General features: G+C 40.9%; 1 protein-coding gene across 1 annotated transcript in view; it reads right to left on the bottom strand.

Moving 5' to 3' along the window:
• LOC128692908 (O-acyltransferase like protein) overlaps positions 1-18,278 on the bottom strand; it is a 235,800-nt gene that overhangs the window by 140,346 nt on the left and 77,176 nt on the right. Inside the window, exon 4 of the mRNA XM_070081377.1 lies at positions 1,803-2,034. Coding sequence (XP_069937478.1) covers positions 1,803-2,034 — 232 coding nt within the window. The remainder of the gene's footprint in view (positions 1-1,802; positions 2,035-18,278) is intronic.

Here is an 18,278-nt window from a genome sequence, read left to right as displayed (position 1 = left end):
GACAATACCGGTTGGTATTAATGTATGGTTTCACGAAATCATAATAACACGATTGCAAACAAATTACAGAACTGTTAACGCACTGGCCTGTGAGTTTTAGGGTTCACCTGCAACGGGATCAAACTCCATCCGTTCCCTGGTTTGATAATAAATGGACTTGGTGATTCTCACATGCATGATAAGATTTTCATCACTATAAGTACACTGCACTCTTAACTTTCAGTGACTTTTGTCCACCTTGGACTCAAACTATCGGGAGTAGTATAAGGACATCAGTGGCAGATGAGGACACACTCACATTCCTGATGATGAACACCGACGCCTTGCAAATGCAATATTACCATTAAAACATTATAATTGAAAAACTCTTCAGTGTTTTTAAAGTGATAATCTTTGCAAAATTTTTATAAGGGGGTCTTCACTTGGTCCAGTCTTGTGGGATCAACTTGAAGACTAACATCTTGTTTATGGTCTGTTACCTCTTGTTCTATAACCCTAGACTTTTGAGGAACAGTTGCACCAAACATGTATTTTATCTGGCTCTCAAGATGACTGTCGCTGTCTTCGTTCCAGGGTAAGAGTGAACTGCTTCAATAATACTGCCTTATAAAGAGGGTGCCTTGATGCTGGTGTAGAACGCTTGATCCAAAGAATTGCAACAACCCTTCCCTTCCTGGGATCAAACCTAATTACCTTTCATTCTCCAGACGCTGTATGACCTTTCCTGGTTCAGCGCTTCTCCATAAGTGCAATAATACCGTGGAATGATACGTCGAGTTGCTACTGTAGTTAGAGCTCAACAAACAGGTGGTGGAAAGGGGGATCAAGGTAAAGAAGACAGGTGGAATATTATTAAGTGAAGGTGGGAAATACAGGTAGCTTCTCTCGTTAGGAAGATGGGCTAGGGAGTTACCATCACGTCGAACTTGTCAGCTAGGATGCTCATAAACAAAACAAACATGGTTTACAACTGCGTGAATAGTCTTGCGTAATCTTAACAAGGAATCTTTCAGTAGTTTTAACACCCCATGTCTAAGACAAATTTTGAAAATGAGACCTGTGTGCAGTGTCTGAATATTTTATCGAGGAAATATTTCACCATGAATGATTTCATCGGTTCTTCAGGACTGAAAAAGACGATCGTGGCCAAATGTTTCCACAATAAAATATCCTTACACTACATATGTGTCTCATTTCACACTTGTCAGTATTTCATAAAATAACTTACCAAAAACTTGGAGTATGCAGCGTAAATATGGAACCCACATTCTCTTAAATATATCATAATGTTTGTATTTAAGATAACTGACGATACAAAGGCGCCGTGTTAAGATAAAGTGGGTCAGGGAACTCAAAACTGCATCACTAGATAAACGAAGACTAAGAGGTGACGTATTTACAAAATACAAGATACTTAAAGACACAAACAATACCGAGTAGACAGGCTGTTCGTCAAGGGTATGACCAGGAAGAGAAGATATGCATGAAATTTAAACATTCAAATCAGCCCAAGAGAAGAAAAAAAATGTGTCAGTGTAAAGTATTCCCAACAAACATACATAGATGTGATGAATCATATATGAGTGTACACAGCGTTGGTGTGACACAGACACCAGGGGCTACACTTGGGGTTACACCAGGAGTTACACTCGAGGCTACACCAGGGTCTACACTAGGGGTTATACCAGGGGTTACAACAGGGACCACACCAGGGGCTACAACAAAGGTTGCACCAGGAGTTACAGTAGGGGCTACACTAAAGGACAGACCAGGGGTAATACCCCGGCTTCACAGGCAGGTACCTCAAGCTGCCTCGCGGTACAGGCATCAGGCATACAGGTACCGTAGATCAATTCTGTTCCATTGCCCGTGCCAGAGTTGATAATGATAGGCATCATGCCTACACGCTGTTGCAACACAGGTTTCCACATGTGGAGGCCTCTTCCAGCACCGCCGCCGCCTCTACCACCACCAACACCGGCACCACCGCCACCACCACCGTCGCCGCCACCACCACCACCAGTCACCAGCTTCCTGAATGTCCAAAATAAAATAAACTCCATGAATGCAATGCATCATTAATTATATTATATGCTAGGTAGGTTCGTCAGAAAATAGAACAAGTTTTTCTTGATGCTGGACTTAGTCTTATAATGACCAGCTGCTGGAACTTTGGTTATGCGACCGAGACCTTCAGCCGGCTTACTGTTCTTTTATATTACATTATATATAATAAGCCGAACTCCTTTAAATAAATAATTTATTCCAAAAAATACTTTATTCCAAAAAATAATTTATTCCAAAAAATTCTTTTACAGAAAGTGAGATTATTTTTTTCATTGACAGTGATATAAAAATTATTATTCTGGGGACAAAACTTAGAAAACTCACTTAAAGTAACGAATTTTCATTAGTTTGGTGGAATAAAGTAAAGAGAGAAAAAGAAAGGTTAAGAGAGTGGTGAAGGGCTGTAAAAGGAGAGCAAATGAGAGAGTGGGTGAGATGTTATCAACAAATTTTGTTGAGAATAAGAAAAAGTTTTAGAATGAAATTAATAAGTTGAGAAAGCCTAGAGAACGAATGGATTTGAGAGTTAAAAATAGGAGAGGAGAGTTATTAAATGAAGAGTTAGAGGTATCGAGAAAATGGAGGGAATAGTTGAGTAACTGTTAATTGTTGATGTAGATAGTGAAGCTGTGATTTCATGCACTGAGGAGGGAGGTGCATGAGGCAGTGGGTAGAATGAAAGGGGGTGAAGCATACTGGGATTGATGGGATAAAGACAGAAATGTTAAAAGCAGGGAGGGGGGAGGATATAGTTTGGGAATGGTTAGTTCTTTCATTTAATAAACGTATGATAGATGGAAAGGTACTTAGGGATTGGCATAGTTTATTTGTATCAAGGCAAAGGGGACAAAAGAGTGTGTGAAATTTATAGGGGAAGTAAGCCTGGCGAATTTACTTGGTAAAGTGTATGGTAGAGTTATTATTGAAAGAATTGAGAGTAAGATGGAAAACAGGATCACAGATGAACATGGAGGCTTTTGGAAGGGTACGGGGTGTGTAGACCAAGTGTTCATAGTGAAGCATATAGGTGAACAGTATTTAGATAAGGGTAAAGAGGTTTTTGTTACATTTATGGATCTGGAAAAGTTATATGATTGGTTGGATAGGGAGGCAATGTGGCAGATGTTACAACTGTATGGAATAGGAGGTAGGTTACTGCAAGCAGTGATGAGTTTTTACGAGGATAGTGAGGCTCAGGTTAGAGTATGTAGGAGAGAGGGAGATTATTTCCCAGTACAAGTAGGCCTTAGACAAGGATGTGTTACAATGTTTGTTCAGTATATTTATAGATGGGTTGTAAGAGAAATGAATGCTCGGGTGTTGGCAATAGGTGTGGGATTAAAAGATAAAGAATCTAATACAAAGTGGGAGTTGTTGCAAATGCTTTTTACTGATGACATTGTGTTTTTGGGATATTCTGAAGAGAAGTTGCAGAAGCTTGTGGACGAGTTTGGAAGGGTGTGTACAAGAAGAAAATCAAAAGTGAACATAGGAAAGAGTGAGGTGATCAGGATAAAAAAATTAGGTAATGAAAAACTGGATATCGGATTGGAGGGAGGGAGTATGTAGGAAATGAATGTATTCAGATATTTCGGAGAGGACTTGTCAGCAGATGGGTCTATGAAAGACGAGGTGAATTGTAGAAATGGTGAAGGGGAAAAGGTGAGTGCTGCACTGAGGGATCTGTGGAGACAAAGAACGTTATTCATGGAAGCAAAGAGTGGAATGTATGAGAGTATAGTTCTACCAACGCTCTTATTTGGGTATAAAGCATGGGTGGTGAATGTTGCAACAAGGAGAAAGCTGCAGGCCGTGGAGATGTATTTGGGAGCAATGTGTGTTGTGAGTATATTGCAGAGAATCCGTAGATTGACTGAAAATTAGGAGGTGTGGGGTTACTAAAAGTATTATCCAGAGGGCTGAGGAGGGGTTATTGAAGTGGTTCGGACATTTAGAGGATGGAACAAAATAGAATGACTTGGAGAGTGTATAAATCTGTAGTAGAAGGAAGGCGAGGTAGGGGTCGTCCTAGTAAAGGTTAGAATGAGGGGTTATAGGGGGTTTTGTGTGTGAGAGGCTTAGACTTCCAGCAAGCATTGTGTGAGTGTATCAGATACGAGTGGAGACAAACAGTTTTTATGAACTGACGTGCTGCTGTAGTGTGAGCAAATTAACATTTATGAAGAGATTTAGGGAAACCAGCAAGCCAGAGTTGAGTCTTGAAACCTGGAGGGCGTTCCGGGGATCAACGCTCCCGCGGCCCGGTCCACGACCAGGCCTCCCGATGGATCAAGGCCTGATCAACGAGGCTGTTACTGCTGGCTGCATGCAATCCAACATACGAACCACAGCCCGGCTGATCCGGCACCGTCTTTAATTATCTGTCCAGCTCCCCCTTGAAGACAACCAGGGGTTTTCCCGTAATGCCCCTTATTGCTGGTGGGAGGCTGTTGAACAGTCTTGGGCCCCGGACATTTATTGTGTTTTCTCTTAGTGTACCAGAGGTGGGAAGTACAGGGTCTTGGCTCTGAGGGAGGGGTGTTGATACATTGCAGTTTTTTAACTGTAGTGTAGACACACCTTTGCCAAGACAATGATGGAATGAATGATTATACATGAGCTCAAGTACTTTCACACTTCTCAGTGCGTCATCAGGAGCCATGCAATGTTGTAAAGGTAGCTGAAGGAGAAATGAGGGGAAGTTTTCTCAGAGGATAGTAGCGTGAATGACTCTGCCAGCATCCCTCTCAGAATGCGAGAGGCACGGTGGAATGCCACACACCCACATACCCCAACACCCCACCCCATATAGGGTCCGGTAGGCTAGGCCTCCAAGTTTGCGGATACCAGGATACAGGAAGACTAGAAGGTTTAATAGCCGGCGTTCTGCTTCTAATCGCCGAGAACAGGTCATGTGAAATAATGGATTACGTTACAATACACATACAGAATGTAGCTATTATGCATAAGCTTCTAATAAATAAACTAAAAGGAACGAATATGCTCATTTGTCAGCTGACAATGCCCCATGTCCCGGTGACTTCTAGACTATTCCAGAAATACTCGGGAGGGTCTCAGCATATGTTCCTAAGTACTGCCTACCACTATTCTCAGTGTTGGTTAATATGCCTGTATTATTTATAGATCTCTTTAGTATTCTAGAGGGGTCACTCACATTACCACCCTCCGAGTAAACTTCCCCCACCTCTCCCACTGCCACCCCTGCAACACTGCACAGCTCCGGACGAGGCACTGAGAAGTACGATAGCACCCGAGCCAATGATTTACCCTCCCTCCCTGTGGCTTGTCTTACATTCTTAAGATCGCCTGCCTGCTTTTTTGCATATACATACATATATATAGACTCAGTGTTGCGATCCAGAGGGAAAATGCCTGCAGCATTCTGGGCACGCGGTCCACCGCTGGGGAGCCGGACGAAGTATTCGAGATGTAGCTCTGAGTTACCTATGTTGTTTTACTTTCTATCGTATTTTTGTGAATGTTTTGTCAATGTATTTTGTCTTTAAATAAAATATATATAAAATATAGGGGGTGGTAGGAGAAAATTCTCAAACAGCTTCAGGGAGAACCTTGAGTTTTCCCTGAAGCAAGTTTATTCTTTTCTCTGAGGATGAGGGTCCCTATAACAGTTCTAGAGGTGGTACCTATATATGTATATATATATATATATATATATATATATATATATATATATATATATATATATATATATATATATATATATATATATATATATATATTATATATATATATATATATATATATATATATATATATATATATATATATATATATATATATATATATATATATATATATATATATATACATATATTTTTTTATATTTATTATCACACTGGCCGATTCCCACCAAGGCAGGGTGGCCCGAAAAAGAAAAACTTTCACCATCATTCACTCCATCACTGTCTTGCCAGAAGGGTGCTTTACACTACAATTTTTAAACTGCAACATTAACACCCCTCCTTCAGAGTGCAGGTACTATACTTCCCATCTCCAGGACTCAAGTCCGGCCTGCCGGCTTCCCTGAACCCCTTCATAAATGTTACTTTGCTCACACTCCAACAGCAAGTCAGGTATTAAAAACCATTTGTCTCCATTCACTCCTATCAAACACGCTCACGCATGTCTGCTGGAAGTCCAAGCCCCTCGCACACAAAACCTCCTTTACCCCCTCCCTCCAACCTTTCCTAGGCCGACCCCTACCCCGCCTTCCTTCCACTACAGACTGATACACTCTTGAAGCCACTCTGTTTCGCTCCATTCTCTCTACATGTCCGAACCACCTCAACAACCCTTCCTCAGCCCTCTGGAAAACAGTTTTGGTAATCCCGCACCTCCTCCTAACTTCCAAACTACGAATTCTCTGCATTATATTCACACCACACATTGCCCTCAGACATGACATCTCCACTGCCTCCAGCCTTCTCCTCGCTGCAACATTCTTCACCCATGCTTCACACCCATATAAGAGCGTTGGTAAAACAATACTCTCATACATTCCCCTCTTTGCCTCCAAGGACAAAGTTCTTTGTCTCCACAGACTCCTAAGTGCACCACTCACCCTTTTTCCCTCATCAATTCTATGATTCACCTCATCTTTCACAGACCCATCCGCTGACACGTCCACTCCCAAATATCTGAATACATTTACCTCCTCCATACTCTCTCCCTCCAATCTGATATCCAATCTTTCATCACCCAATCTTTTTGTTATCCTCACAACCTTACTCTCTCCTGCATCCACTTTTAATTTTCTTCTTCCGCACACCCTACCAAATTCATCAACCAATCTCTGCAACTCCTCTTCAGAATCTCCCAAGAGCACAGTGTCATCAGCAAAGAGCAACTGTGACAACTCCCACTTTATGTGTGATTCTTTATCTTTTAACTCCACGCCTCTTGCCAAGACCCTCGCATTTACTTCTCTTACAACCCCATCTATAAATATATTAAACAACCATGGTGACATCACACATCCTTGTCTAAGGCCTACTTTTACTGGGAAATAATTTCCCTCTTTCCTACATACTCTAACTTGAGCCTCACTATCCTCGTAAAAACTCTTCACTGCTTTCAGTAACCTACCTCCTACACCATACACTTGCAACATCTGCCACATTGATCCCCTATCCACCCTGTCATACGCCCTTTCCAAATCCATAAATGCCACAAAGACCTCTTTAGCCTTATCTAAATACTGTTCACTTATATGTTTCACTGTAAACACCCGGTCCACATACCCCCCACCCTTCCTAAAGCCTCCTTGTTCATCTGCTATCCTATTCTCCGTCTTACTCTTAATTCTTACAATAATAACTCTACCATACACTTTGCCAGGTATACTCAACAGACTTATCCCCCTATAATTTTTGCACTCTCTTTTGTCCCCTTTGCCTTTATACAAAGGAACTATGCACGCTCTCTGCCAATCCCTAGGTACCTTACCCTCTTCCATACATTTATTAAATAATTGCACCAACCACTCCAAAACTATATCCCCGCCTGCTTTTAACTTTTCTATCTTTATCCCATCAATCCTGGCTGCCTTAACCCCTTTCATTCTACCTACTGCCTCACGAACTTCCTCCACACTCACAACTGGCTCTTCCTCACTCCTACAAGATGTTATTCCTCCTTGCCCTATACACGAAATCACAGCTTCCCTATCTTCATCAACATTTAACAATTCCTCAAAATATTCCCTCCATCTTCCCAATACCTCTAACTCTCCATTTAATAACTCTCCTCTCCTATTTTTAACTGACAAATCTATTTGTTCTCTAGGCTTCCTTAACTTGTTAATCTGACTCCAAAACTTTTTCTTATTTTCAACAAAATTTGTTGATAACATCTCACCCACTCTCTCATTTGCTCTCTTTTTACATTGCTTCACCACTCTCTTAACCTCTCTCTTTTTCTCCATATACTCTTCCCTCCTTGCATTGCTTCTACTTTGTAAAAACTTCTCATATGCTAACTTTTTCTCCCTTACTACTCTCTTTACATCATCATTCCACCAATCGCTCCTCTTCCCTCCCGCACCCACTTTCCTGTAACCACAAACTTCTGCTGAACACTCTAACACTACATTTTTAAACCTACCCCATACCTCTTCGACCCCATTGTCTATGCTCTCATTTGCCCATCTATCCTCCAATAGCTGTTTACATCTTACCCTAACTGCCTCCTCTTTTAGTTTATAAACCTTCACCTCTCTCTTCCCTGATGCTTCTATTCTCCTTGTATCCCATCTACCTTTTACTCTCAGTGTAGCTACAACTAGAAAGTGATCTGATATATCTGTGGCCCCTCTATGAACATGTACATCCTGAAGACTACTCAACAGTCTTTTATCTACTAATACATAATCCAACAAACTACTGTCATTTCGCCCTACATCATATCTTGTATACTTATTTATCCTCTTTTTCTTAAAATATGCATTACCTATAACTAAACCCCTTTCTATACAAAGTTCAATCAAAGGGCTCCCATTTTCATTTACACCTGGCACCCCAAACTTACCTACCACACCCTCTCTAAAAGTTTCTCCTACTTTAGCATTCAGATCCCCTACCACAATTACTCTCTCACTTGGTTCAAAGGCTCTATACATTCACTTAACATCTCCCAAAATCTCTCTCTCTCCTCTACATTCCTCTCTTCTCCAGGTGCATACACGCTTGTTATGACCCACTTTTCGCATCCAACCTTTACTTTAATCCATATAATTCTTGAATTTACACATTCATATTCTCTTTTCTCCTTCCACAACTGATCCTTCAACATTACTGCTACCCACCATCCTTTACTCTAACTCTCTCAGATACTCCAGATTTAATCCCATTTATTTCCCCCCACCGAAACTCCCCTACCCCCTTCAGCTTTGTTTCGCTTAGGACCAGGACATCCAACTTCTTTTCATTCATAACATCAGCAATCATCTGTTTCTTGTCATCCGCACTACATCCACGCACATTCAAGCATCCCAGTTTTATAAAGTTTTTCTTCTTCTCTTTTTTAGTAAATGTCTACAGGAGAAGGGGTTACTAGCCCATTGCTCCCGGCATTTTAGTCGCCTCATACGACACGCATGGCTTACGGAGGAAAGATTCTTTTCCACTTCCCCATGGACAACAGAAGAAATAAAGAAGAACAAGAGCTATTTAGAAAAAGGAGAAAAGCCTAGATGTATGTATATATATATGCATGTGCGTGTCTGCGAAGTGTGACCAAAGTGTAAGTAGGAGTAGCAAGATATCCCTGTTATCTAGCGTGTTTATGAGACAGAAAAAGAAACCAGCAATCCTACCATCATGCAAAACAGTTACAGGTTTCTGTTTCAGTCATCTGGCAGGACGGTAGTACTTCCCTGGGTGGTTGTTGTCTACCAACCTACTACGTACCTACATATATATATATATATATATATATATATATATATATATATATATATATATATATATATATATATATATATATATATATATATGTCGTGCCGAATAGGCAGAACTTGCGATCTTGGCTTAAATAGCAACGTTAATCTTGCCATATAGGACAAGCGAAAATTTGTGTATGCAACAATTTCGCCAAAATCTTTCTGAACCTAACGAAAAATATATATTTCACTGTGTTTGTTTAGTATTGAATTATTGTAATCAAATCTAAAATATATTTAGTTGGGTTAGGCTAAAATAAATTGTTCTTGTTATAATAAGGTTAGGTAAGTTTTCTAAGTTCCTTTAGGTGCAAAATTAAAAATTTTTACATTAACATTAATGAAAAAAATATATCTTTAAACGTATAAGAGAAAATTTTAGAAAGGACTTAATTTTAAATGAGTTCTTGCTAATTGACCAGTTTTACATATTCGGCACGACATATATATATATATATATATATATATATATATATATATATATATATATATATATATATATATATATATATATATATATATATATATATATATATATATATGCAATAAGATCACAGTAAACAGGTGATTTCAGAATATGCAAAACAACCACTCTGAAAGAATAGAGAAATTCCAAGCGCTTTCGTGACTACTCACATTATCAAGGAACTATGAAAGTAAAGCATCCATATTAAAGTTGTATTCAAAAATCTTGATACAGTAAACAAACTTTTGATAAAGAATTCCCCCCAAAATGCTGATGGATGTGTCTATAAGATTCCTTGTAAAATTTGCGATTAAGTTTATTACGGTCAAACTGGTAAAAATCTCGAACTAATATTAAAACAACATAAATATACCATTAGAACTGGACAAGATTCCAATGCTCTATTTATTCATATAAGAGATTTTAACCATCCTATTGATTTTCAAAAAGTTGAGAAAGTAGTATCAAGCAAGTCCATGGTCGACAGGAATATAATTGAATCTTGTTTCATAAAAAGCAGTTTTGACAATAATATGAATATTTCCTTTGGTTTATATAAATTAGTTCCATTTATAATTAATAGAATTTGGGAAGAATTTAATAATACACTGGACAAATAATAATTTTTAAATTTTCTTGGGTAGAATAGTTTGTGGGTGAGTTCTGCAAAGGACCTGTCCAGTTGGGCCAGCGCGCGTCAGGTGTTTAACCGTTGTGGGATCTGATAGTGAGGTGTTGGCCAAACCCCTTATATAGCTTCCTTGGATGCTTTACTTTCATAGTTCCTTGATAATGTGAGTTGTCACGAATGCGCTTGGAATTTCTCTATTCTTTCAGAGTGGTTGTTTTGCATATATATATATATATATATATATATATATATATATATATATATATATATATATATATATATATATATATATATATATATATATATATATATATATATATATGTATATATATATATATATATATATATATATATATATATATATATATATATATATATATATATATATATATATATATATATATATATATATATATATATACATATATAGATGCGGTTTTTATATATATGTCTCTCATATTTGTTCATCTTTCTATTATTTCATTGTGATTATCATGGTTAATAGCTAAAACAAGAGTAATCAGCATTATAATATTAAATATTCATTTTCATTTTTCCAATTTTCTTTATATGTATATATGTATTTGATGAATTATTTTGGATCGTTCACCATGGGTAATGACCAATTTACGTTTGTGTGGCCTCACCTCTGCACTACTCGCCTGACATGAGCTGATGTCAGGGGTAAGAAGTACAGTAGTACAACACGTCTCTTGATCTCGAGGTCTAACTTTCCTGCTTATTTACTTTGATTAAGAGACTATGTGAAACATAGCATTATTCCTTAGCCTCCGGAAAGTGCAAGTACTTGTGACACTTTCACTTAGTTGAAGCTCTCCTGTGCTGAAGAGATCAATTCACTGCTCATCTCTTGGAGCAAGCAGACGTGCGCCTGCTGCCCTCCGTCGGCGATTGGAAGACTTCCCATTTTTTCTAATATGACGATGGGTGTGAGAAGAGTAAATACTGTGGGTATTGAGCAGGTTCATGGGGCGATTTCACCACAAGCTGCTCCCATGCTGTTGCCATTAATCATCCGAGATACATATGGAATAGAGGATGGTGAATTATATGGTGTAGCAGTCAATGGTGCATACAGGGTGTTCATCAAGTTGTTGAACGCCGGCATCTATGAAAGGCTGGTGGAGAAATACCAGGATGTACTAGTGGATGTCAATTCTGTGGTGAGCATCTGCAGGTTGAAACGAATCTATGCAATGTTTTTGAAGACTATGGGGCTGTTCACCTGGCCCAGCCTTGCAAGTGGGTGGAAGGTGCATATGCTGGGCTCCTAGAGGGAACGTTCTCACTGAAAATGACATTAAGGCACCCCATACCATCGTACGTGACATCGGAGGCCTTTAGGACACAGGTCATGGTGTCTTATGCTGGGCAACGAAGGACTTGCAGGCATTGTGGTGCGTTTGATCACAAGGTTGCACATTGTGAGCAGCAGTCTTGACTCCATTGTCTAGAATGCAATGCCACAAAGGAATCTGGGCAGGTTGGACGTGCCCTGGAGTTACAGGAAGGATGTGGGCCTGGTCGTCTGTGAAGTGAGGAGGTGATGCGAGCAGAGGCGAAGGAGGGTGAAGACCTGAAGGCCCCTGTGGCTGGGGCCCTGTGGGATCCCTTTTGCCTGATGGTGAGGGACAGCCTGGTTTGGCAGTGGAGGCCATCGATAAAGTCCTAGAGACGGTGATCAACTCGCTGTTTATCCAGTCAGATGGGGAGGGCGATTTGGGAACGAAGATTGGTGTGAGAAATACTGTTGACCAGTGTGGGCAGCGTGAGGAACCCAATGAATTAGTGGTGTCTCGAGGGGCGATGTGCCCAGATGGCATGGGGGTTGGACATGTGGTGGTGGAGGTTCACCGCAAGGAATCATAGGAGGTGGAGGTTCACCTCGAGGAATCACAGAAGGTGGAGATGGGGCGGGTGGGGTCATGCGCAAGCGTGAGGCCTTGACATCGGATTCGGGTGATGTCCTGACCCCAGCACAGAGGACTGGGAAGGTGGTGGTGGTGGAAGCAGGTGGAGGTGGTCCCTCGGGGACCCTGGGCCCGGTGGTGGTCCGGCGGGGTTAGGGCTGCCAGCAGGGACATGAATAAAGGAGATCCGAGAGGGCATAGTGGTGTTGTGAAGGTGTCAAAGCAGAGGGGGAAGAAACCACCACTGGCCTAAGGTGTATGACAGTTAACATTAATGGTTTGTGTCAGGATGTGAAGCGTGTGTGGTTTGCCAGTTTCTTGTGCCTGTATAGAGTGGATGTCGTATTTGTGCAAGAGCACACTATCAAGATGGGGTGTGTATTGGAGATGGATGGCTACAGGGCTTTTGTGATGCAGACAGGGTGCTTGAAAGGAGGGGTGGGAGTCCTACTCCGGGAGGAAAGCCCATTTGTAGTTAGTAGAAGTGAAGGGGGTGGAGCACACTTTTGTCAGATGTGGATATGTGGCGAGGCTAGATCGGGTGTACATCATGAAGCAGTCAAGAGTGGAGTCATTGCATATGGTGGAGGTGGAGTATTCTGATCATAGGGGGTTGTGGTAGATTTGGGGTGGGATGGGTTGGCCAGGAGGTGTAAAACCTATTTGAAGCTAAATACGAGGATCCTGAGTGATGAGGAGGGACAGAGGGGATTTGAGACATTGTGGGCAGAGCTCAGTGTGGAAGCATGGGGTGTGGAGGATTTGCTGGGGTGGTGAGATGGGTTGGCTAAGGGAAGGATATGTCAGTTTTATGTGTGCGAGGGGAAACGCATTATGCAACAGTCGTATGGGCTCCTTCAGTACTTAGAGAGTAGGTTGAGGGCTTGTTATTGGAGGGGTGGGCACGGGGGGTATATCCTGTGGAGATATAGAAATGTTGAAAGGAAGGATTCGTGAGCTGCAAAATAAGCGTTTTAATGCTGTGCGTGTGCTTGGGGGGTTGAGGAGGTGCTTTGGGGTGATCAACCATCGGCGTGTGTCTTACAGGGACTGCAGAACTGACGGAAAGCCACTGAGGTTGGCAGGTTAGTCGTCCACTCGGAAGTGGGGGGTTTTCGTGAGGGGCAAGTGTTGTGGACGGCAGTGGAGATGAGTGGTTATGTGGATGCATAGTATGAACAGTATTTGAGGAGTAGTGCAGAGGGAGGAGAGGCTTTACATAGCGTATGTGAGCTAGTGCCATGTTCATTGGGGTGTAGTGATTGGGTAGTGCTGGGTGGGGAGATAGATGAGGGTGAGGTTTGGCAGGCATTGATGGGTATGCATATGGGAAAGGCACCAGGGATAGATGGACTGCCATGTGAATTCTACTTACAGCATTGGCAGTTAATGCATGGGTTCTTGGTGAAGTTGATGAACACCATAAAGGAGAAGGGGCGTTTGGTGGAGTTACAAACCACAGCAGTGGTCATTCTGGTCCCAAAGGGAGAGGCCCACAGTACTCTGAAGGATTATTGGATGCTATCTTTAATATGTGTTGATTATAAATTGTATGCAAAAATACTGGGAAATCGCCTGAAATGTGTCATGGGGCACGTTGTATCGGGAGGGCAATATGGGTTGCCTGGCAGGTCTATGGTTGAGGGCCATGGGCATATTAAGGGGTTTGTGAAGGGTTTGGGAGGCAAAGGGGGGTTTTAATTGCCTTGGATTGGAAGGGGGCATATGACCGTGTAGAATGGGAGGCAGTGCAGCAGATTCTTCTGTGACAGGGTTTTGGGGAGGAAGATGTGGAGTGGGTGGAGACATTGTATTGAGGGGTGTGGGTGCGTGTGTAAATCAATGGTCGCATAGGGGAAGCGGTGTGTATGGGGCGGGGCCTCAGGCAAGGATGTCCACTTTCACAAATCCTGTTTGCCTGTGTTCAGGACCCATTTTACAGACTCGTTGTGGCTAGTATCTGCGGGGGGTGGGGATGGGGGGATATTGGCCTGGGATCATGGGATATGTGAATGACACAACGGTTCTCATGCAGGAGGAAAAGAGTTTGAGAGAGGTGGGAGAGGTAATTCGTACATTTGGGGTGGCTACGGGGATGAGGGTAAATGTGGAGAAATCGTGCTTAATGAGGCTGGGGAATTGGCACTGGCAGGGAGAGTGGGGTGCCAGAGTGGAGTGGAGGGTGGTGGATAGCTTAAAGATATGTGGAATAGTGTTTATGGAGAATCAAGAGCGGATGAGAGAGGTGAAGTCTGAGCATATTGTGGAACAGGTGGAGCATAGATTGGGGAGTTTGCAACCATACCATTTGACATTATTGCAGAGGGCCATCATGGTAAACACGTTACTATTCAGTAAGGTCTGGCAAGTGGCAGCGGTATACCCAATAATGGGCAAGGAACTGAGAATCTTGAAGGGGTGTTCAAATATATGTTGGGATCGAGGTGTGACTGGCTGAGGAGGGAGGTGATAATGCTGCCAGAACGTCAAGGGGAGTTAGAGCTATTGGATCTGTGGCTTTGGGTAAAATGTGTTTACTTACAACAGGAGTTTGTGCATGTCGGGAGGTGTGGGGAGGGGGTTGGAGCTTCTGCATGAGGGAGTGAAGAGGTGGTATGGGGGTGCAGAGTTGAGGGAATATGAGGTGGTGCTGTGTCCCCTCATGGTCCTATGGAAGCCTGGCAAGATCCACGTGGGGGTGTTGGCGCGATTGATTGGAAGCCGGGTGGTTGTGTCAGTGGAAGATATATTCCCCTCATATGGGTGAGGAGATATTTGGCATAATTTTCGCAAATTGAAGCTTAGGCCTTGGGTGCAGGAGGTTATTTATTTATATATATATATATATATATATATATATATATATATATATATATATATATATATATATATATATATATATATATATATATATATATATATATATGTCGTGCCGAATAAGCAGAACTTGCTATCTTGGCTTAAATAGCAACGCTCATCTTGCCATATAGGACAAGTGAAAATTTGAGTATGCAATAATTTCGCCAAAATCATTCTGAACCTAACGAAAAAAATATATTTGATTGTGTTTGTTTAGTATTAAATTATTGTAAACGTATTTAAAATATATTTAGTTGGGTTAGGCTAAAATAAATTGTTCTTGTTATAATAAGGTTAGGTAAGTTTTCTAAGATTCTTTTGGTGCAAAATTAAAAATTTTTACATTAACAATAATGAAAAAATATATCTTTAAACGTATAAGAGAAATTTCAGAAAGGACTTAATTTTAAATGAGTTCTTTCTAATTGACCAGTTTTACATATTCGGCACGACATATATATATATATATATATATATATATATATATATATATATATATATATATATATATATATATATATATATATATATATATATATATATATATATATATATATATATACCTGCTTTTCTGTCTTCGTGTTTGGCTTCCAGTGCATTAGTCAAGAAGATTGTTCCCGAACGCTTGAGAGACGTGGTAGGAGCTCAAGACCCCAGGTTTACTGAAGCAGCGATTCGGTGGGACACCCTTACAGATTCCTACAGTAGACCAGCTCTTCCCAAAGAGCACAAACAGTCTCACTGGGACAAACCGATCATGGAAAAAATCGCTAACACAATGCTCTCCAACGCCTCAGGAAAGGACAAAGTTCGTCTCTTTGCAGTTAAGGCACCACACTCAGGAGATTTCATGTTAGCTGTTTCCAATCCCTCCTTGGGCACTCGACTAGACCCACAGGCCATTCGAATTGGTGTTGCTCTTCGCCTAGCCGCCCCCATCCTCACCGAACATAGGTGTATTTGCGGCAAAGCGATAGCTGATCAATTCGGACTTCATGGTCTCGTGTGTCACACAGCAGAAGGGAAGTATGCCAGGCATGAGGAGGTCAATGACATCCTAAAGAGAAGCCTTGCCACAGCCCGTTGCCCAGCTCAACGGGAACCCCAAGTACAGAGGTCTGACGGAAGTCAAAAGCGTCCTGATGGAGCCACTATGCTACCTTGGAAGGATGGAAAGCAGATTGCCTGGGACTACACCTGTGCAGCCACATTAGCAGACACTAGCTTGCCATACTCCGTAGTGGAAGAGGGTGGAGCTGCCAGTCACAGGGAGACCCAGAAGATCCGCAAATATGAAGACTTTTCCCCTTGCTATAACTTCATCCCAATAGGGTCAGAGACCCTTGGAGCATGGGGCATGTGTGATCTAAGGTTCCTCAAAGAGCTGGGTGAAAAGCTCATCATAGAAACCAAGGACCACAGGGCGACCAGTTTCCTCTTTCAGAGACTCAGTGTTGCGATCCAGAGAGGAAATGTCTGCAGCATTCTGGGCACGCGGCCCACCGCCGGGGAGTTGGACGAAGTATTCTAGATGTAGCTCTGAGTTACCTATGTTGTTTTACTTTCTATTGTATCTTTGTGAATGTTTTGTCAATCTCTCTCTCTCTCTCTCTCTCTCTCTCTCTCTCTCTCTCTCTCACTCTCTCTCTCTCTGTATATAAATATATATATATAAATATATATATATATATATATATATATATATATATATATATATATATATATATATATATATATATATATATATATATTATATATATATATATATATATATATATATATATATATATATATATATATATATATATATATATATATATATATATTTATATATATATATATATATATATATATATATATATATATATATATATATATATATATATATATATATATATTCTCATAAACAATTTGCCAATAGACTTTGCAGTGTAAACAATAATTTTGGTACGATTTTCTCGTCTCTCATAAGGAAAAACAACAGTTAATCAAAATATAGAACATTTACATTGAAAATTAGTTAGTTTTGATGTCATAGCTCGGTTTGCAAAGTTCCAGTGGAAAATATGTTGGTGTGTCGGGGAGAACTACACTAACAACCTGCCACTGGAATAAGTTCATAGTCTGGTCAACGCAACTGTCTACTACAAGCTCTCACTGTCTATTACAAGATCTCACTGTCTACTATAAGCTCTCACTGTCTACTACAAGCTCTCACTGTCTATTATAAGCTCTCACTGTCTACTACAAGCTCTCACTGTCTACTACAAGCTCTCACTGTCTACTTCAAGCTCTCACTGTCTACTTCAAGCTCTCACTGTCTACTATAAGCTCTCACTGTCTACTACAAGCTCTCACTGTCTATTACAAGCTCCCACTGTCTACTTCAAGCTCACTGTCTACTACAAGCTCACTGTCTACTACAAGCTCTCACTGTCTACTATAAGCTCTCACTGTCTACTACAAGCTCTCACTGTCTACTACAAGCTCTCACTGTCTACTTCAAGCTCTCACTGTCTACTACAAGCTCTCACTGTCTACTACAAGCTCTCACTGTCTACTATAAGCTCTCACTGTCTACTACAAGCTCTCACTGTCTACTACAAGCTCTCACTGTCTATTATAAGCTCTCACTGTCTACTACAAGCTCTCACTGTCTACTACAAGCTCTCACTGTCTACTTCAAGCTCTCACTGTCTACTACAAGCTCTCACTGTCTACTACAAGCTCTCACTGTCTACTACAAGCTCTCACTGTCTACTACAAGCTCTCACTGTCTACTACAAGCTCTCACTGTCTACTACAAGCTCTCACTGTCTACTACAAGCTCTCACTGTCTACTAC

This window comes from Cherax quadricarinatus, chromosome 6 (assembly GCF_038502225.1).
Source record: "Cherax quadricarinatus isolate ZL_2023a chromosome 6, ASM3850222v1, whole genome shotgun sequence".
Classification (NCBI taxonomy): Eukaryota; Metazoa; Arthropoda; class Malacostraca; order Decapoda; family Parastacidae; genus Cherax; species Cherax quadricarinatus.
This window is presented reverse-complemented; position numbering and strand designations above follow the sequence as displayed.